The 22173-nt window shown below is 42.1% G+C and overlaps 1 protein-coding gene across 2 annotated transcripts in view; it reads left to right on the top strand.

Moving 5' to 3' along the window:
• Positions 1-22173, top strand: part of LOC142101044 (torsin-1A-like) — a 22350-nt gene extending 177 nt beyond the window's left edge. The window contains exons 2-6 of one of the 2 annotated variants that reach the window (XM_075185089.1): positions 1356-1574; positions 5181-5446; positions 10734-10909; positions 18014-18141; positions 21448-22173. In XM_075185089.1, the coding sequence (XP_075041190.1) occupies positions 1412-1574; positions 5181-5446; positions 10734-10909; positions 18014-18141; positions 21448-21728 (1014 nt within the window). In that variant the 5' untranslated portion in view covers positions 1356-1411 and the 3' untranslated portion in view covers positions 21729-22173. Of the gene's footprint in view, positions 1-957; positions 1575-5180; positions 5447-10733; positions 10910-18013; positions 18142-21447 lie in introns of those variants that run through there. The other variant, XM_075185088.1, reaches the window with a different exon arrangement.

Below are 22173 nucleotides of genomic sequence, written 5' to 3'. Positions count from 1 at the left end.
ACAGATGACATCTGACTAACAGTGCTAGTGTGTAATTGTACTTTTAAGCAGTTGTAGGTCCATTACCTGAGGCAATAAACACCTGTGACAGAATGGGCTTACTCTGCCACCCTGTCTCGCGTTTGTTTATCTGTGGTTTTACAGATTCATCTACGCGGCTGAAGTTAGCTTCTTATTCGTTTCAAATTCGTGCTCCAGCTTCTTATTCAGAAAAACTTATTTTTAAAGGATTAAATCATTTTGAATCACTGATTTCACATCAAATTAACACTACAGGGGGGTCCCTTATACAATATGCATTAGTATTTCGCCTGACCCAACAAGGTTATGGGCATGAAATCAGAGGGCAAAGTCACCATATTCTATCATTTTGAATAAGTAGCTGCAGTTTTTCAAGGGTTAAATGCCATTGGGCCAGCAATTTGACAGTGGGAATCAACACAGGGTGGTCAGTTACATATAAAACATCTGTCTTTTGCCTGGCCCAACGCTGTTTTGGGCATGCAATCAGGTGGCAAAGTGGGCACAGATAGCATTTTGAGCATTTTGAATAAGCTGCAGTTTTTCAAGGGTTAAATGGTGTTGGGCCAGCAATTTGACAGTGGGAATCAACACAGGGTGCTCAGTTACATATAAAACATCTGTCTTTGACACCAGATTGCATGCCCAAAACAGTGTTGGGTCAGGCAAAAGACAGATGTTTTATATGTAAATGACCACCGTGTTGATTCCCACTTTCAAATTGCTGGCCCAACGGCATTTATCCCTTGAAAACTGCAGCTACTTATTCAAAATGATAAAATATGGTGACTTTGCCCCCTGATTTCATGCCCATAACCTTGTTGGGTCAGGCGAAATACTGATGCATTTTGTATAAGGGATCTTTAGTGTTAATTTGATGTTAAATCAGTGATCCAAATTGATTTAATCCTTTAAAAATAAGTTTTTCTGAATAAGAAGCTGGAGCATGAATAAGAAACAAATAAGAAGCTGTCCGAATAAGAAGCTAACTAGCTAACTACAGCCTTGTGGAGATATGGAAGTGTGGAAATCCCTGTCCATTAGATATAAACATACGTCACCTCTAACATAAATAACTTTTTTAACAAAATACACACTCCCTATTGCCCTTGTTCCTCTATTTTTTCTTTATTTTTACAATACTAGTGTAACATAATTAAAGGATTGTACAAATTAAGGACTGTACTCCCAAAGTGTCCCTTACTGCAAAATGAAACTGCAGCAACGAAACTTTAAGGTAAATATTTCTATGTGAGGTGCTGCACCCTTCTCTGAGGTCACAGCTGAAGCACACTATGGATCAATATATAACACATAAATGTGGCACTCCCCAGAGACGGCAAGAATCCTACACTTCGACAGACAGCTTGGGTTGCTACCTGAAACTTTAATGGCTGTAGCTCAGGGATTACCATCCAGGGAATGTGTACTGGTTGTGGTGCTGGTTCAACTCATACAACCCACCGTGTCCATTTCCAGTTATTTCTCACCCAAGGGTTTATACTGCAGCTGGGCGGAGTGCTGTGGCGGGGAAAAGCCATTTAACAGCACAGGTAAGACGTCTGAGGAGAGTCCATTATGGTCAGTGGGAGTGAGAAGTGGGTGGGAAATTGGGAATGCATGAAATAATGGAAGAGTGTGACTGGAGAAATAGTTCTTGAAAATGAATTATAAAAAACAGGGCTGTCCAGATGCAGCTCAGAGGTCCCTACAAGAATTTTATATGCCCCCCTCCACCATCCTTGAAGACCTCCATTGATTGGAGTTTATGACATAACTGTTTTAATATTATTCAGCCCCTGATCGCATTCAGGAGCAAAGACAGGATTCTTAGAGGAGGATTTCCAAATTCATGCTTTCAGGAAAATAAAATCAAAAAACGCACTGCAATAATAATAAAATTAGAAATGTACCATGTGTATAAATGTTATTACATATGTTAAATTTAAAATAAAGAATGAGGCATAAATTAAACTGCATATTAAAAAGCCTACATTCATATTAATCTCAATCAGTATCAAAATAATATAATGTAATACCTTGTAAAGTCATACAATAAAATGAATACTAATCTAAATATTCTATTCTTTATTTATGAAAGATAAAAATGTTTTCTTCCATTTGCAAACACCAAAGTGTGGCCATGGAGATTTCTTTCCTAAATTGGCATTGGGAAGAATTTTGCAACTTACCATTGTATTTCTAGAGTATTTTTAGACGCACTTCGACACATGTAACACAAAGTTTTAGACACATAAAAGGGACACTGAATAAACACAGTCCTGATGTCCCTTCTCGGTCATGATTTAGTTAAGCCATAAAGGCTAAGCCAAGAAGCATTTCAGGAGAATAACAAAAAAGTTTAAGTGATTTATGGGGGTGGTCCTCAAGTGTTAAGGGATTGTACCTTGAAGTCAGAGGCCTGGGACGGAGATGAGGAGGTCTTTAATTCCATGAAATCCCCAGCAGAGAATCCCATGACATGAGAGACCCCAGAATGAGTGAGGGGGCATCACTACCTGTAGCAGTATGGGTGCACTATAAAGCCTGCCCTGAATATGATAGAGGGAGGAGACCCTTCCGAGGGGATGTAGGGGGGTTGCAGACAGCAGCCAAATGGAGGAGGAGAGGTTTCAGTCAGGTGCTAGCATGTTGGGTGCCCTCCTCTTTTATAAATTATTTGTTCATTCAATAATGCCTTGATTAATACAGATCATATAATACACTTTAATAAAGAGAGTGATACAAATAAATACATTAAACAGCAAGTATGAATTGCTACTTGAATAATATAAATGAAGAATATGCATTCCTTGTAATAAGATTTTACATTTTTGGCAAATTAGTTTGGTTATGCCCCCTTCTTTATTACACTGTGCACCCTGTTCATCACACTGTGCCCCCTCACCCTTCTTTTTCAACTTTGCTGTCCCCCTCCTTCTTCAACATTGCTGTCCCCCTCCTTCTTCAACTTTGCTGTCCCCCTCCTTCAACATTGCTGTCCCCCTCCTTCTTCAACATTGCCGTCCCCCTCCTTGTTCAACATTGCCGTCTCCCTCCTTCAATTTTGCCGTCCCCCACCTTCTTCAACATTGCTGTCCCCCTCCTTCATCAACATTGCTGTTCCCCTCCTTCTTCAACATTGCTGTCCCCCTCCTTCATCAACTTTGCTATCCCCCTCCTTCTTCAACATTGCTGTCCATCTCCTTCTTCAACGTTGCTGTCCCCCTGCTTCATCAACATTGCTGTCCCCCTGCTTCATCAACATTGCTGTCCCCCTCCTTCATCAACATTGCTGTCCCCCTCCTTCATCAACATTGCTGTCCTCCTCCTTCATCAACATTGCTGTCCCCCTCCTTCATCAACATTGCTGTTCCCCTCCTTCATCAACATTGCTGTCCCCCTCCTTCTTCAACATTGCTGTCCCCCTCCTTCATCAACATTGCTGTCCCCCTCCTTCATCAACATTGCTGTCCCCCTCCTTCATCAACATTGCTGTCCTCCTTCATCAACATTGCTGTTCCCCTCCTTCATCAACATTGCTGTCCCCCTCCTTCATCAACATTGCTGTCCCCCTCCTTCATCAACATTGCTGTCCCCCTCCTTCATCAACATTGCTGTCCCCCTCCTTCATCAACATTGCTGTCCTCCTCCTTCATCAACATTGCTGTTCCCCTCCTTCATCAACATTGCTGTCCCCCTCCTTCATCAACATTGCTGTTCCCCTCCTTCTTCAACATTGCTGTCCCCCTCCTTCATCAACATTGCTGTCCCCCTCCTTCATCAACATTGCTGTCCCCCTCCTTCATCAACATTGCTGTCCTCCTCCTTCATCAACATTGCTGTTCCCCTCCTTCATCAACATTGCTGTCCCCCTCCTTCATCAACATTGCTGTCCCCCTCCTTCATCAACATTGCTGTCCCCCTCCTTCATCAACATTGCTGTCCCCCTCCTTCATCAACATTGCTGTCCCCCTCCTTCATCAACATTGCTGTCCTCCTCCTTCATCAACATTGCTGTTCCCCTCCTTCATCAACATTGCTGTCCCCCTCCTTCATCAACATTGCTGTTCCCCTCCTTCATCAACATTGCTGTCCCCCTCCTTCATCAACATTGCTGTTCCCCTCCTTCATCAACATTGCTGTCCCCCTCCTTCATCAACATTGCTGCCCCCTCCTTCATCAACATTGTTGTCCCCTCTGTTATTTACTTACCTTTCTATGACCTTTCCTTCTCTTCTCTTTTTCTGTCTTCTTCTCTTCAGTCTTTTCTTCTTCTCGTCCTCTTCTGTTGGTGTGCTGGTTCCTCTCTGCGCCACTCCTCACTGAGTTTTGGGATGTTATGATGTCACGCCTGACATTCAGTGTGAACGGAGCAGCAAGGAGGAGGAGGGCGCCAGGCGCTGCACCGCATACAGGTTTTTTTATTTTTTCTCTTTTTTTGTGTCAGAAGATAAGCGGGGATAGGAGGCGGAGGGGAGCGCCCCTCAGTTCTGGCGCCCCCCTTCCTTGATTACCGCGTTCCTCCGGCCCTGGTTCCAGTCTACAGTGTATCAACTGTCTTAATAATCTGCCCTGGATGAGGGATATGTTTTAACAGTGCAGGAAGTGTAGCTGCAGTGAGAGTTGCTAAAGGGACCAAGAGCCACAACGACAATGTCAGAGCCCAAGTGAAATTACCCCAGCTGGGAGTGAGGGGTTAACTGCAGCTGAGAACTACACTGAATGTTTCAGAGCTGCAAGAGCTCTGTGGAGTAATAGTACTAGAGAAAGTGAAGTCCAGCAGAGAGCTGGGAGGACAAGTAGCCTGCATGTGGGAGTGGGCAGAATGAAACTGTGAGACAGCCTAGAAAAGAGCCTACAGTGCAGGAGCAGGTGTGACTTTGATATAATTGCAACCGGTTTCCCTGTTTTTATGGTAACTCAAGAACTGTACAGGCAGAGCAAGGAGTATATGTGGACTGATTTTTTTGGACTGATTAAAGGGAATGTTGCCTACAGGAGAGGAGGTATGGTCACTAGTGGATGAAGTACTATGCTAGTTACATCAAGGGTGAGACTCGTATGGACCTGGACATAGATTATTTTGACCAGATGAGTATTATTAATGTTGGGAGATATGAATCTGTCTATGATTTTCAATTCTTCTTTCATTTCAGCGCTGCATCAAGATTTGAGCACAAAACTTTTTGGGCAGCACATAGCTTATGAAATTGTTTACAAGGCCCTGACGGGGTTCATGATAAATGAAAACCCTAAGAAACCCCTGACGTTAAGCATGCATGGCTGGAGTGGTACTGGAAAAAGCCACGTTGCTAAAATCATTGTGAAGAACGTATACGAATTGGGAATGGAAAGCAAATTTGTTCATTTGATTTTACCTGTCGTGCATTTCCCAGATAGAAACCTGACCTCTATGTACAAGGTGGGTTTAGAACTATAAATTGTATCAGTAGCTGTTTGAGTTTACAAGATGCAAAGTCTCAGTTCTCTTATAGCTTTCACTCTAATGTTGGTGATACGCAGTGTAATTTGCTCATTCTGAAAGATGAGCTGCCATATGCAGTCCAATCTGGCTTCCCAATGTGTGTGGCCTTATTGAACGATGATCCTGCAGCTCGATCTGTGTGTGGTATTAAAGTCATTTTGTCACTTACAAATAATCATTGTTCAATGCGATTGTTGTGTTTCCAACGCACAAAGATATTTAATTGCAAAATATAGCAAGATTTACAGCAACCTATCATAATGCATTAAAGATGTTGCAATCAAGCAATAAAAGATATTATAATCAAACGGGAAAGTATAAACATAAACCGAATACATTACATGTTAAGTAGTAATTCACCAGGGCCCATGATAAGATAGGGTCATGTTGTCTGTGGTCAGGCTAAGAGATCTAGCTGGGGGAGCAGCTTGCTTATATGCAGCTTCAGTATAGAAAATAAACACTGATGATGTCACTATGTATACAGATAACACTTAGTGAGGTCTTCATTGGTCCGGGGTTAATGATATTCCAGTTGCCTGCTGGTCATAGGTCAGTTCATTTGATCCTTTCAAAGGGTGAGGGGCAACTTCCCCCAACTGTTGTCTACCTGTCTTCCCTCTGAATAACCAGTTCAAACTGACCCACAAATAAAGTACTTTTGAGTATTAATCTCATATTGCTTATATCTTGTGATGCGATCGCTACTCTATCCAAACCGGGTTAATGCTGGTGAAATAAGCTTTAATATGAGACAAAACTCTTTACCTTTTACAAGACTTGAACCATAAATACCTTTACTATAGTATTATCTATGCATAAATAAACAATCTAATACATTTTACTTATAAATAAATGTGGATTGGAACCTTAATAAATGTGTATTATTTACAAGTGTAAGTGCGAACGTAAATATGTGTGTTATGAATCCGTGCGAATGCATCATAATACGTGGTGTACTAATCACAATCGCACGGTAAAACAATATTAATCAATTTGGTTTACTTCATGCAATTATTTGACTTCCACAGTTGTCACCTTAAGGGTTCGTTCTGATGGCCATGCTCAACTTACTTGCCTTTTGGTCAATGCTGTGTTTTTAATTGCTGTTCTAATTGAGATATTAAAGTTGCAACGTGAATTACATGCACTTGCTTTCATTAGTGTAAGTCCTGTTCTGACTTGTACACATAAGACACAGCGTGCAAATGGACATACATACGGATATGATTCAGGCCCTATATGTTTTTCGAGGAGTCCTCCAGGTCTCCCAGGAGAGTGGGCCATCCTCCCGAAACCCGATTCTCTTGTGAAGTGGGCAGGAGCCGGCCTTGATAACACAAATCTCGGGATTTCTCCATATCTCAGATATGTCTCTGAGGAAATCGCTTTATGGCAATGAAACGAGTCAGACTGGTCCAATACATTTTTGTGATACCTGAACTAAGACACTGAGATATTGAGAAGTCCCGAGATTTGTGAGCCTTTTTACCTATACCATCGTAGAGTATGATAGGAAAATTAAATCTAAGGAGCTGCCGTGTCTGTGCACAGACAATATAAGGACAGCTGGAAGCACATTTCTATGTGAAGCAGAGGAGGGGCTATGGAGCGGCTGTAGGAGACAGAGGTCTGTGAATATCATTACCGGACGTACACGGAGCTGTGCGAGTAGACGGACTTTGAATTTTCTAACTTCGGTAAGCAATTTCTATATATGCAGCCCAAATTGATTGTGTGGAGAGGGGTCCTGCCGATGCTGTGTCCAAGAAGAGGGCGAAGAAGGAAGAGGACGCCAGATACTCACCGGTCCTGCGCTCCAGCGGTGAGTACCTCCATTCCTCCCCAACAGGTTCCACCAGCAGAGGGCAAGTGAGCCAATCAGATCTCACCTCCTCTTGTTGGGCAAGTGGCGGCCGGATAGGTGAGCCAATCCTGGCTCACCTCCGGCCGTTTAAACTGTTGGTGCCGCCGCGAGGCACGTTGGCACGCCGGCGGCTATATATGCCGCCGGGTGCCGCCATCTTCAGTCGAGTTCACCTGCGGAGAAGAGGAAGTTGTGGGATGTCCAGCACCGGAGATGCCGGCGGAAGTGTCGGGGAGCCCTTGTAAAGGCTGGGAGCTACCCTGCGACGCGAAGACGACGCGGCAAGTGAGGACACCGGCGAGAAGATTGTCGACGGGGAGCCCTTTTAAGGACTACGAGCGCCCCTGCCAAGAAGAGAGCGGGGACAACAGTGTTGAAGCGGTGAAGAGGCGTCGCCGGCTGGAGAGTCTGGAAGACCCGAAGATGGCGAGGCAAGCGGAGTTTCCTGCGCAGAGCAGGTGAGTATAAAATACTCATTTACGTTGGCCATAAGGCCCGTGGGCAAGTTCCGGGCACTAGGCCTGAGGAGCAGGTAGAGGTGGCCCCATAGTCAGGTGGGCACAAGGCCCCATAGTTAGCGATTGGGGCCCTATCTACACATCCACTTACCCACTTATGTACAATTAGTATGTGTATGTTGTTTTCGTCAAGGTTAAGATATGTATTCGCAACAGCAAGATCGCATGTACAGATAGCTGATACTGGGTTGATTAGTCCACCTAAACATTTTAATAAAGAGGGTTTGAAAGTTTTAAATAAATCTCCCAGAATAATATACTGGAAAGTTGGCAAGCCTATGGGGCCCCAACTGCCCAGCGTGCCCATGCTTTAAGACAGCTCTGGTCGTCAGCGAGTGAGAACCTCTGGATCAGAAGGGATAGAGAGAGTCGCCGTCATAGACTCGCTTTCGTGAGTATAGCCGCGGCGAGGGCTGTTCCCCTACTGCAAAATGAGTGCCCGGCACATGAGAACAGGGGCCCTTTTCCCTTTTCCCCTTTCAGGACCCCACAGTTTTCTGATATACTCCCTGCAGCAAGCCTGTGCAATCGGCTGATGATATTGTGTATACTTTGAGGATCATACGTTTTTGGAACTTTACTTAAAGTAGACCAGTATACTGGTACACCTGGCCTGGTTTGGATGAATAATATGTTAATTCCGGATCACTTTGAGATATGTTTCGATCACTAATATTATTCTGAGGCTCTAGTTGTATGGAACATTTGATCTATCGATGATAAGAGGACTAATTAAATAGCTATTTTTATGGGAATTTTATCTCTATCTCTCACAAGAATAGCACTGAATATTTTAAGGTGCAAGTCATATATCCAGGCTATATTCTAAATAGGGTATGATTTTTAATATTGTATTTTTATGTATCTTTATATGTTATAATTAATATATCTCAATAAATGAGCTGATTTCTGAATTTTCCGCAGTACACTTATTTTTGTGGTTCAGAGTTCTTTGCTGTAAACTTTGTTTTTTGGTATCTTTTCTATAGGGGGATTGCAGATCCCTTGCAGCTGTCCTCTGTTCCACAGCCTGTTAAGCTTAATTCAACCTAGAAGTGTCCCTAGGGGTGTGGAAGCTCTGCAGAGGTACACTGTAAAAATAAATAAGAATAAATAATAGTCACGTCAAAATCCAACATCTTACCACCCATTTCAATAAAAAAAAAAATCATTTTTCTCCTAAATAGAATAATGAGATTTAGCCTCATGTTTAATGAGGGGACATTGCCTATATTACAAAAGACAATTGTGTGTGTGCGTGAAGCCTTTTATTACATTGTTCTGAACATACCTCATGTCCCAATTTCAGTGGAACAGTCCCGAATTTAGGGGTCTGTCCTGCTGTCCCTCCCGGGTACATGTTTATACCGCAGGTGGGAATGTTGGGGGAAGGGAGATAGCTAATGGGCATCATCACGCTTTACAGCCCCCCCTGTACCGCTGCCGGGGACTTGTATGTCAGGAGGTAAGTTCTGGGTGCAACATGGAGGAGCAAATAGGGCCCCATTAAAAGTATAAGACCCGAAGATCGGTTCTGAGTTTGTGCAAAACTCAAGCCCTTTTGTGAAGTGGACAGACAGCACAGCAGGGAACGTTCCCAAAAATGGAAGGGAAATCTCGTTTCTGCACTGCTACCCAAACCTTGGCGCTCTGCTTTACTTACTCCGTACTTTACAAGAAACACAATACTGGTAGGAGTATATCCGCGCGGTCAGAACCACAAAGCAGCCCTTCCCCTTTAGGTACACAAAACCCCTATAGGTACAAACACATAACTTTATCCAAAAATAAAAGAGAAGATGGCGCTAAAGGTAATAACTTATAGTTCAATATTGTCCAAACTTTTTTTGCATCATATTCTTTGGATCCCATACAAATAAAAGGGAACATATATCCACGGTGAAGTGAAAAGAATCCTTCTTCTCAATTGATCCGCCCTGACGTAGGTGGGTGACGTCACACGCACCAGCGGGGAATCGTTTTGGACTTTACTCTTTTTGTCCGGACAGCGTGAGTCGCCGAAGTATCACCCGGGATGTCTTCTGCGAGGAATATTTAACACCACGCTTGTTTATTCTATCATAAGGGTAAGAGTCCATCTATTCCCTTTTGCTGCGGTGACGGATGTTGAAAAAGTTTTTTTGGAGTTTTATGTGTATATCGATGCATATGGAATAAAGTGTTTGTGGTTTTACACTATGGACTCCCTTTCTTTCCTTCCATGATTATCTATACGGAGAGGAATTTGAAAAGGTGGAGTAGAGATTCTCATGTGAAAACCATTGGTCATTCTACACGCTTGTTATCTAACGGGGTCTGAACAAAGAGGAATCTTGTAAAGTGGAATTAAGGTTCCCCTGCGATATTCTATACGTATTATACCCATTGTGGTCTAGTGAGTATATACCCTTAAGGGGTTATGAAGAATATTCTATCACGTGGTGTTTTTTAAGCATAAACGCACGGGTATTTCAGGGAACATTAACAACAGATCCTTGGATCCTACGGGCTGTGCTATGTTTGTTTTTCTTCTTTCCCCATATATGCATACGGAACGGATCAATTGAGAAGAAGGATTCTTTACAAGAAACACCCTCACTCTACTCAGCTCCTCCCCTCCACCCCTTCTGCAAAGTCTGCCATCTTGCTCCATAAACCTGTGTGCCTTGTCTTTTTGCAAATTGAGACACATGTCCAAACCTGGATTTTCTCTGCACAGCAGATATTTTACACTACATAAATGACCTCCTGTATTTTCCCTCCATATTATGAAATGAAAGACGAACTGACAATAAAATATTACAAATCGTTAATATGCCGAATCCTCCTTCTTTGACAGGACCAGTTACAGTCTTGGATTCGAGGAAACGTCAGTCAGTGCGCTCGTTCCATATTTATATTTGATGAGATGGACAAGCTCCACCCTGGTGTTATGGATGCTATAAAGCCTTTCCTAGACTATTATGAACATATTGACAGAGTGTCTTACCGTAAAGCGATCTTCATTTTCCTCAGGTACAGGAAAAAAATGGTGGAGTATTGTATATCGATATCTATTGTATATCTATATCTATTGTATATCTATATAATATGTTTACTACAAGAAGTAAATGACATTGCTGTTCAATAACATATCAATATACTCTATCCTGCACAGGGAGCATACTCTCTCTGTGTATTGTAATCTACTAACATTAGAGGGAACTTCCATATTACTTACTTGCTTTAGCTAAAGTAGATTTTAAAGGTACAGTGCCCCAGTGACCAATGACAGAATATGTGCTTAGCATCCCTAGAACATGGGAGTACACGGTTTATTCACAAGAGCTTCTCTAAAAAGGCAGATAACAGTTTTATAATAACTAATAGTGTTTTTAAAATGTTTACTTAAATGGCTCTAATCTAAATCACGGATAGGATAACTGATACACATCAAAAAGGCTTCACATTACCCTTAATCTCAGTAATAAGGTAAAACAATACATTTAATCAAAGAAGGAGACCCCTATCTGTAATAACATGTCAGCAGATATTTTAAACAAGCGTTAAGCTGGGTATACACTGGCGTTTTTTCAGGCAATTATCGGACCAATCACCCGATAAACGACTGTTTGGTAAGATATCGCTTCAGTGTGTATACATTGATATTGTTCCAATCACCTGCCGATCAGCTTTCACAGCTACCTGTCACTCCGTTCAGATGCATGCAGTTCCTCGAGCTGCCCCTCTCTCTTCTCCTTGTCCTTCTCTGCTGCAGCTAATTCAAAGGAACTAGAAAGTTGCTTCCAAAGAAGTTAACAGGAGCCACACTTAAGTGTAATGCTGGATGACAGGAGCAGCCTGCAGCGTGACAAACTGCAGAAACTTCCACCGAGCCCGCCTGGACTTCGGTGCATACCTTTCATACCTGAGAGCTCATGACTTCAAAGTGCTTGACATGAGGACATTTATTACAGAGACACACAGGGGACAGCGCAGAACAGCAGAAAGTGTGAGTGTTGGTGCTGCCAGCATGTTGCTTCAGCCAGGGATCCTGTCACATGTAGACCTGAAGGGAAATCCTTCTAGTGTGTACACAGGAATCAGCATGCTGATCAGGGCTTTTTTTTTCTCTTCTGTCGTGGAGAAAGTTGGTAAAACTATCGCATCGTTGTAAGTTTCCTGTAGTGTGTACCTAGCCTTACACCCAGGGCCGGTGCTAGCATGTCTGGTGCCCCCCTGCAAAAAATAAATTTGCACCCTCCTCATTTATAAATGATTTGTTCATTCAATAATGGTTTTCTTCTTTAATACAAATCATATAATAAACTATAATAAAGAGAGTAATACATATAAATACATTAAACGGTGAGCATTTATTGCTATATGAATAATATAAATGAAGAATATGTATTCTATGTAATAAGATTTTACATCTTTGGCAAATTCATTTGGTTAAAAGTATAGAAGACAAAAAATGCCCCCACTTTCATAACACCGCTCCCCCTTCATCATCACACCGTGTCACTTTCATCATACTACTGTGTCCTCCTTTATCATTACACTGTGCCCTCCTTCATCACACTGTGCCCCTTCATAATCACACTGTACCCTCAATCATCATTACACTGTACCATTCTTTATTCTTTCACTGTGCCCTCTTTTATTCTTTGACTGTGTCCTCCTTTATATCCACGGTGCGCTCCTTTATTCTTCTACTGTGCTCTCCTTTATTCTTTGACTGTGTCCTCCTTTATTCTTCTACTGTGCCCTCCTTTATTCTTTGACTGTGTCCTCCTTTATTCTTCTACCGTGCCCTCCTTTATTCTTTGACTGTGTCCTCCTTTATTCTTCCACTGTGCCCTTCTTTATTCTTCCACTGTGCCCTCCTTTATTCTTCCACTGTGAGCTCCTTTATTCTTCCACTGTGCCCTCCTTTTATTATTTTAGTGTGCCTTCCTTTATTCGACCACTGTGCCCTCCTATATTCTTTGACTGTGTCCTCCTTTATGTCCCGGTGCGCTCCTTTGTTCTTCTACTGTGCCCTCCTATATTCTTTGACTGTGTCCTCCTTTATGTCCCGGTGCGCTCCTTTGTTCTTCTACTGTGCCCTCCTATATTCTTCTACTGTGCCCTCTTTTATTCTTTCATTGTGCCCTCTTTATTCTTTCACTGTGCCCTCCTTTATTCTTTTACTGTGTCCTCCTTTATGTCCACTGTGCCCTCCTTTATTCTTTTACTGTGCCTTCCTTTATTCGATCACTGTGCCCTCCTATATTCTTTGACTGTGTCCTCCTTTATGTCCACGGTGCGCTCCTTTATTCTTCTACTGTGCCCTCCTTTATTCTTCTACTGTGCCCTCTTTATTCTTTCACTGTGCCCTCCTTTATTCTTTCACTGTGCCCTCTTTTATTCTTTCACTGTGCCCTCCTTTATTCTTTCACTGTGTCCTTCTTTATGTCCACTGTGCGCACCTTTATATCCACTGTGCCCTCCTTTATTGTTTTACTGTGCCCTCCTTTATTCGATCACTGTGCTCTCCTTTATTCTTCTACTGTCCCCTCTTTTATTCTTTCACTGTGCCCTCTTTATTCTTTCACTGTGCCCTCCTTTATTCTTTCACTGTGTCCTCCTTTATGTCCACTGTGCGCTCCTTTATTCTTCCACTGTGCCCTCCTTTATTGTTTTACTGTGCCTTTCTTTATTCGATCACTGTGCCCTCCTATATTCTTTGACTGTGTCCTCCTTTATTTCCATGGTGCGCTCCTTTATTCTTCCACTGTGCCCTCCTTTATTCTTTTACTGTGCCTTCCTTTATTCGATCACTGTTCTCTCCTTTATTCTTTCACTGTGCCCTCCTTTATTCTTTCACTGTGTCCTCCTTTATGTCCACTGTGCCCTCCTTTATTTTTCCACTGTGCGCTCCTTTATTCTTCCACTGTGCCCTCCTTTATTATTTTACTGTGCCTTCCTTTATTCGATCACTGTGCCCTCCTATATTCTTCGACTGTGTCCTCCTTTATGTCCAAGGTGCGCTCCTTTATTCTTCCACTGTGCCCTCCTTTATTCTTCCACTGTGCCATCCTTTATTCTTTTACTGTGCCTTACTTTATTCGATCACTGTGCTCTCCTTTATTCTTTCACTGTGCCCTCCTTTATTCTTTCACTGTGCCCTCCTTTTTTCTTTCACTGTGCCCTCTTTTATTCTTTCACTGTGCCCTCCTTTATTCTTTCACTGTACCCTCTTTTATTCTTTCACTATGCCCTCCTTTATTCTTTCACTGTGTCCTCCTTTATGTCCACTGTGCGCCCCTTTATATCCACTGTGCCCTCCTTTATTCTTTTACTGTGCCCTCCTTTATTCGATCACTGTGCTCTCCTTTATTCTTCCATTGTGCGCTCCTTTATTCTTCCACTGTGCCCTCCTTTATTCTTTTACTGTGCCTTCCTTTATTCGATCACTGTGCTCTCCTTTATTCTTCCACTGTGCCCTCCTTTATTCTTTTACTGTGCCTTCCTTTATTCGATCACTGTGCCCTCCTTTATTCTTTCACTGTGCCCTCTTTTATTCTTTCACTGTGCCCTCCTTTATTCTTTCACTGTGCCCTCTTTTATTCTTTTACTGTGCCCTCCTTTATTCTTTCACTGTGTCCTCCTTTATGTCCACTGTGCCCTCCTTTATTCTTTTACTGTGCTCTCCTTTATTCGATCACTGTGCTCTCCTTTATTCTTCTACTGTGCCCTCCTTTATGTCCATTGTGCGCTCCTTTATTCTTCCACTGTGCCCTCCTTTATTCTTTTACTGTGCCCTCCTTTATTCGATCACTGTGCTCTCCTTTATTCTTCTACTGTGCCCTCCTTTTCTTTATTATTTTGCCGGGGGATTAGCGGGGAGGGCAGGTGGGGGAAGCGCCTTTCTGGCATGGCACCCTTCCGCCTTGCTCACCCCGCTTACCGCGTTCCACTGGCCCTTCTTAAAAGCCATAACAAAGAAATCTTACAATAAAGCAGGAAGGAGCTGGAAGCCGCAGGTGAAGGCTCTGAGGTGGGCCGCTTGTTACCCATCAGTGATCCAAATGCATATCCATTTATGTTGGCACAAAACTTGCTGTAAAGAGGGAATAGTTATCTGTGTTGTGTGGGTATAATTTTGCACAAAATTGGGATTTTTTTTTAGATATGTTATTGGAATAAATGCCCTTATACGGTAGAGTTGCAGTTTTATCTCTGTAGCTTGTCTCGCTCACTTTCAGAGGTTTATAACTGTTGTGTGCTCCATACAATAGGTAACTGTATTATTAATCAGGTCATAGTCATATGCACTGAGTGTGCTGCGTGTGCCCAGGCACCCCCTAATGTCAGACCGGTTATGAGCCTTCTACTCTGACCAACGTCATCAACTTCATGCCCCATAACACTGTGTGCACAGTCTGATATTCTGTAGTGTCAAATTTGAACTTGTTTAGAGGGGAACTGATCAGTTCCTCTCTGATCAAGTAGCGGCAATTGCGGTGCTCGACATAGGTACTCCCAGTGAGGGGGAGTTGGTGGAGCAGATAATGTTACAGGAATAAGGGGTTCAATGGAGAATTCTAATGATAATGATGGAAGGGGATTAATGATGCGTTTATTTAAGTGGAAAAATTAGATTGTCCGATCCAGTTGCTTAAAGGGAATATAAATACATTTATTTAATAAAACATTAGTTTAAAATTGAATTATGCAGTGCAGCCAACATGTTAGCTTGAGATTTCAATACTGAAATTCCTGACCATAGAAGCAAGAGTGGAGTTTTTATACTATTCGAACAATGGGATCAGTTCACACATATACATAAATTATTACAATGTTATACAACAATTCCAAAAATAAGTTAAATATAATATGCAATAAGTTCTGCCTCTATGGGCAGATGGAATGTTGTCTTTGTTTTCGTCCCGCAGGCAATGTTGACATCTGGCTTTTTGGTCAATTAATAACCGGTAAATCTTAAATAGGAATATTACAATTAGTGAAGTCATATTTAGTCTTAACTTAACAAGGATTTAACGACAGGTATGATACTGACATTTTAAAGACTCTAAACCTTTTACTTAATACTTATCTTATTATTAAGATATTGAGCAGAGATTCTATTCCGTCTGAGAATGTTAAGCAGGGCCTCCCATAATCAATGTAAACAGTGCTTTGAACTTCACTGCTCACTTACAGGTGTTAGCTGAATATGGAACTCTATTCAGTATTGTATTTATATCTTTCCTGTGTTTATACTAACTATATGTGCAAATATAGTTTTTTGACGTATAGATTAGTTTTCACAAATTTCACACGAGACTCTAATTAACATTCAAAGTAGCTAGTGAATGAAAGTTATTTTCAATATATATTCAATATTTATTTTATATTTTATTTTATAAATAGACAAATATTTTATATTTTATTTTAATTTTATATTTATAGTATTATATTCAATATTTTATTCAATATATTTTATTCAATATATTTATCTTGCTTATTAAAGGCAAATATAGTAAAATACAATGAACTGACGATTAAAGATACAATCATATTGATTTATTAAAAATTACACTTTAACAGATTACTGGGAAATGATGGAGGGTGATGAGGGAGTCTAAGGCAGTGGTTGAAGTGGGGGTGTATATGGTTGTAAGCCATACCGCCACTTCTCCTACTGCCTTCATTGTAGAACTATCAAATTCCATTCACTTACATTCCCATTCCATTTTTCATACCGTCACTTCTAAATGTCCACTTTGACCACTGTGCTAATGGGGGTTCCTGGGTGCACAGCCTAATGAAATGTACTGTACACATGTAAGGGACGGTGACCCGAAAAAGGAAGCGGGGAAAGAAAAAGGCCTCTTCATCTGAGTCACTGCATGGAGGTCTGGCTGTCCTCGATGAACTCCTTCACTCTCACTGCCGGCGTTCGCAGAGGAGCATGGGAGGGAGGATGTTCTGGAACTCGAAAGTAGCAAGGGAAAGAGACCTTTGTCTCATAAACCGGGCACTTGTGATGCTGTAGATAAAACGAGGAGGACAATTTCTCTGGGGGAGTGCACCACCATGGACGGCCATCAGCGCATTGTACTTAGTAAACCCATGGCACACCGCGACACGTTGTTCTGCTTCGTTCCATTCCTGACTCCTCGCCTCGAGTCGCAGTTCTTCTTATCCTCACATCTGTGACAGCGTCTCGTGGAGTTGCTGGTCCGTACCTTTGGACAAACACAACTTTCTTAACTAGCCCATCCCTATCCTATACTGGAATGTAGTTACTAAACCCATGACCGACCATGACATGTTATTCTGCTTCAGTCCACTACTCACCTCCATTTTTAGTTCTTCTTATCCTTGCACCGACATCTCGCAGCGAGTTGCCGTTGGATTTGCCGGCCTGTGGACAGACACAACCTTCCTACCTGGCCTGTCCTTTACCTATCTGCAGTGAGACTTCTCTGTATCTGCTTGCGCATGAAGTAAATAATGGCCACTGCAGCTTTCGCATTGGACCAAAGCAGCTTTCTTGTAGGACTTCCACCAACAGCTTTGTATTGTTGATAGAATTCACAGTCTGCTCCCCTTTCTCTCTCAGCAATATTTTTTAAATCATTGTAAAGAAAACTCCAGTTAGGGTCTCTGCCCGCGGGGTAATATCATGGATGGGAACAAGTTCTAAATAACACAAATGTGTCTCGCAGACAACAATAGTACAGATTTTTTTTAAAAAATTATTGTAGCATATAAGAATGAGTACATAAATGCAATGCATAATACAAAGCGCTTAGCAGAACAATCAATGATATCAATGCTTAATGAACATCTTAATAGTAGTAAAAAGAAACCTTTAATAGAATGGCCACCAATCATACATGGAAATTGATACAATGATAGTGTGAATATTGGATGCTCCTTGTGTTCTATCAACAATGCGTTATCAACGAGGGAAATTTCTGTAGTAGCTATGTACCTCCCGGACTGTTCCGGAGACACATTGGGTCAGCTCGCGCCAAATTAAATCTGCCCGAGAAGTAAGTTTTTTTATTTGAACGTATATTATCACATTGCCTGTAAAACCTCCTGTTCCATACCTGTGATCTATATGCTTGTTGTTTTTAGCAATGAACATGGCAATCTGATGAACACAAAAGTGCTGGAAAATTTGAAAATGGGGAAAGACAGGGAGGAGATAAAGTTACAGGATCTGGAGCATGAAATCTCTCTAGAAGTTTACAACAACAAAAACAGTAAGTGACCACATTGTGTAATTAGTTGGTAAAAATGTAGTCCCTGCTCTGCCGAGTAAACCTCACGGTTGGGTAATCTCATCTTTTTAACCAGTTCTCAAATACAGTGCCTCCACCTAAGTTGCATTCTATCTTTGGGGTGCAGACCTTGGCAAGGTCCATCAGGGGTTGACTCAGGAAAACCCTGCCAGACTCTCTATAAGTGACTTGTGGCAACTGACACACACACACACACACACACTCTTCAGGAAAAGGGAATACTCCACCTGGCACATAATCGCAGGTAAGGTGGAGATCAATGTAGCTGTAAGATGGAAAGACATGCAATGACAATTATACAACATATTTGTAGATGAAGATTAACTGAAAAATGCACAAGAATATGACATTTAAGAAGACTGTGAATTAAAAATATCTGATAACAATTCAATGGTAACAATTATAACTCTTGATTATGATTCATATATATATATATATATATACACACAAAACTGCAAAACTTTTAGGCAGGTTGGAAAAAATTGCTGCAATCTAAGAATGCTTTAAAAATAGAAGTGTTAGTTTATTTTTATCAATTAACAAAATGTAAAGTGAGTGAACAGAAGATAAATCTAAGTCAAATCAATATTTGGTGTGACCACCCTTTGCCTTCAAAACAGCATGAATTCTTCTAGGTACACTTGCACAAAGTCATGGATTTTGTAGGATTAACCAATCATACCAAACAGGTGATAATGATCATCATTTTTATATGTAGGTTGAAACACAATCATTAACTGAAACAGAACTAGCTTTATAGGAGGTTTAAAAAAACTGGGTGAGGAACAGCCAAACTCTGCTGCAAAGGTGAGGTTGTGGAAGACAGTTTCATGTCAAGGTCATATACCATGGCAAGACTGAGCACAGCAACAAGACACAAGGGGGTAAATGTATCAAGCTTAGAGTTTTCCGGCGGGTTTGAAAAGTGGAGATGTTGCCAATAGCAACCAATCAGATTCTAGCTGTCATTATGTAGAATGTACTAAATAAATGATAGCTAGAATCTGATTGGTTTTTCAAACCCGCCGGAAAACTCTCAGCTTGATACATTTACCCCAAGGTGTGTCTTGGTTATACTGCATCGACAAGGTCTCTCCCAGGCAAAGATTTCAAATCAGACTAGGGTTTTAAGATGTGCTGTTCAAGCTCTTTTTTTACAAGCACAAAGAAACAGGTCAATGTTGAGGACCATAAACGCAGTGGTCGGCCAAGGAAACTTAGTGCATAAGATGAAAGACACATCATGTTTACTTACCTTCAAAATCGGAAGATGTCATGGACGTCTGTATTTCTCGATCGGGACCCTTGAGTCTAGCTGGAGCAGGACTGAAACAGAACCTAGAGGCCTTGATGATCTCTCTGCTCATCTAGAGTCCTCAGAGCAGCACAAGCAGTACAGGAGTCTTAGAACCGGAGTCTGTGTCTGAGTACTGAACTGGAATCCGGCGTAATAACTGACTGGAACTGTTCGTGGGAACTCAATCCCGGCTCCGTAGCCAGGCACACGGTACTGGAACCCACTAATAAGAACTCAGATAGGAAACTCAGAACAGAACGAACTGGAACTGGAGACAGGGACTAGGAACTCAGAAACGTGACTAAGGAATGGTGAACTCAGGACTGCATGGCAGCCACAGACCCGGAACAAACAAACAGATACACAGAACTGGAAATAAGCCCTAGATAGTCAGAACCAGCCATAGCAACAGAACATACGATACTGGTAAAGCCACTGGTACTGTAGAATAGATACTGGATGGTGCAATGTTCTTACTGAGGTTAGCGCTCTTGCTGAATGCAGAACACTGCAGGAAGATGAGCAGCTTGGAAGTGCAAAGTACTTGCAGAATGATGAACTCCGGGTACTGCAGGATGCCTCGAAGAAGATATGCTCTTTACAATGCAGGATACTTGCAAAGGGATATGTAGTTACTCAGAAGATGATCACTTTGTAACACAGGGAATCAGGAACAATGCAGGAACAACTGGAACCTGGAGCCAAGAACCATCCTCAGGAGAGAAGTGTGTTGTTCTGTTAATGAACTGATCTCAGCAGCAGGTTTAAATAGGGTGTACCAAACAACTATTGGCTGCACAGTTCATGTGATCACAGCTGCTGAATCTGGTTCGTCTGGAATGATCACCTGACTGTATCCAAGATGGCCGCACCCATGCAACAGAACAAACAGTATGTGTTTATTTACAAACGGAGATGTGATGGACAGGAATGCTGCAGGCGACCAGGAGGGACCGGGTAGCCATTATATGACAGCGGTGGTTGTTGTAGGTGCCGTAATGACCCCGAAGTATGACAGATGTCCAGTGCCATCAGCTCAGAACTGAAATAAAACAGTGGGACCTAGGTACACCCATCTACTGTTCGGAGAAGCCTGGACAGAAGTAGTCTTGGAAGAATTGTGGCCAAAAAGCCAACCTTCGTCGTGGAAACAAGGCCAAGCGACTCAACTATGCACTAAAACATAGGATCTGGGGTGCAGATAAATGGCAGCAGGTGCTCTGGACTGAGTCAAAATTTTAAATATTTGTCTGTAACAGAGAGCAGTTTGTTCACCGAAGGGCTGGAGAGCGGAGCAATAATGAGTGTCTGCAGGCATCAGTGAAGCATGGTGGAGGGTCCTTGCAAGTTTGGGGCTGCAATGCTGAGAAATACAGGCAGGTACTTATCCATCATGTAATAACATCAGGGAGGCGTCTGATTGGCTCCAAATTTATTCTGCAACAGGACAAGAACCCCAAACATACAGCCAATGTCATTAATAACTGTCTTCATTGTAAAGAAGAACAAGGAGTCCTGGAAGTGATGATATGGCCCCCACAGAGCCCTCATCTCAATATCATTGAGCCTGTCTGGGATTACATGAAGAGACAGAAGGATTTGACCAAGCCTAATCCACAGATCTGTGGTTAGTTCTCCAAGATGATTGGAACAACCTCTCTGCAGAGTTCCTTCAAAAACTGTGTGCAAGTGTACCTAGAAGAATTGATGCTGTTTTGAAGGCAAAGGGTGGTCACACCAAATATTGATTTGATTTAGATTTCTCTTCTGGTCGTTCACTTTGCATTTTGTTAATTGTTAAAAAATAGACTATTAACACTTCTATTTTTGAAAGCATTCTTCCTTTGCAGCATTTTTTCCACACCTGCCTAAAACTTTGTGAACATCACTAGATTTACTTTAATATTAGAGCAACTAGTAGTAAAGACCTGAATCTCTTCTCATTCTGTTACATCTCGATTCATCTCCAGGTGCATTCTGGCGCAGCAGCGTCATTGACGAGTACGTTGTTGATTTCTTCATCCCCTTTCTACCACTGGAGCGCAGGCATGTGAAGATGTGTATCAAGGAAGAGCTAAGACAATATGGGCTCCAGGAGGATAAAGATATAATAGAGGCTGTGGCAAATATGATGCAGTACGTCCCAAAGGAGTACAAAATATATTCTGATAGTGGCTGCAAACATGTGTCACGGAGAGTGACCCTGGAACTTAAGCCCTGCCAACTAACAACCCCACCAAGCTGCAAGTAATAGGTTTGCAGATTTCACAACTTACAAAGTTAATTATTTATCTGTATTTTATGTGTATACCTATTATTATCTTCCACAGCAATGTACATATGGAATGAGAACATGCAGCAAAATGACAAAATAGCATTACTACAAAAGTGACAAAATTCTATAAATACAAACAACACATTTACATCATTACAACCAGCAAAAGTACATACTTCCATACAGGGCCGGATTAAGGGAATGGAGAACCCTGGGCTAAGGGGCCCCCAATCCCCCCTGTTAGCCGCCCGCCGCCCCCCCCCCTCCGTGAGGTCCCTCCTTTTAGCCACCCGCCGCCCCCCCCAAGCTCTTACCTCCTTCTCCTGTCACTGCAGTCCTTCCGCGGCGCGCTGTAAGCTCCTTACTGAGGAGATCTGGTGACACTCTCACAAGATCTCTTCAGTAAGGAGATTACATTGAT

Source organism: Mixophyes fleayi, chromosome 9 (assembly GCF_038048845.1).
Source record: "Mixophyes fleayi isolate aMixFle1 chromosome 9, aMixFle1.hap1, whole genome shotgun sequence".
Classification (NCBI taxonomy): Eukaryota; Metazoa; Chordata; class Amphibia; order Anura; family Limnodynastidae; genus Mixophyes; species Mixophyes fleayi.
The sequence above is the reverse complement of the archived record's forward strand: the minus strand, read 5'-3'. Positions and strand labels throughout refer to the sequence as shown.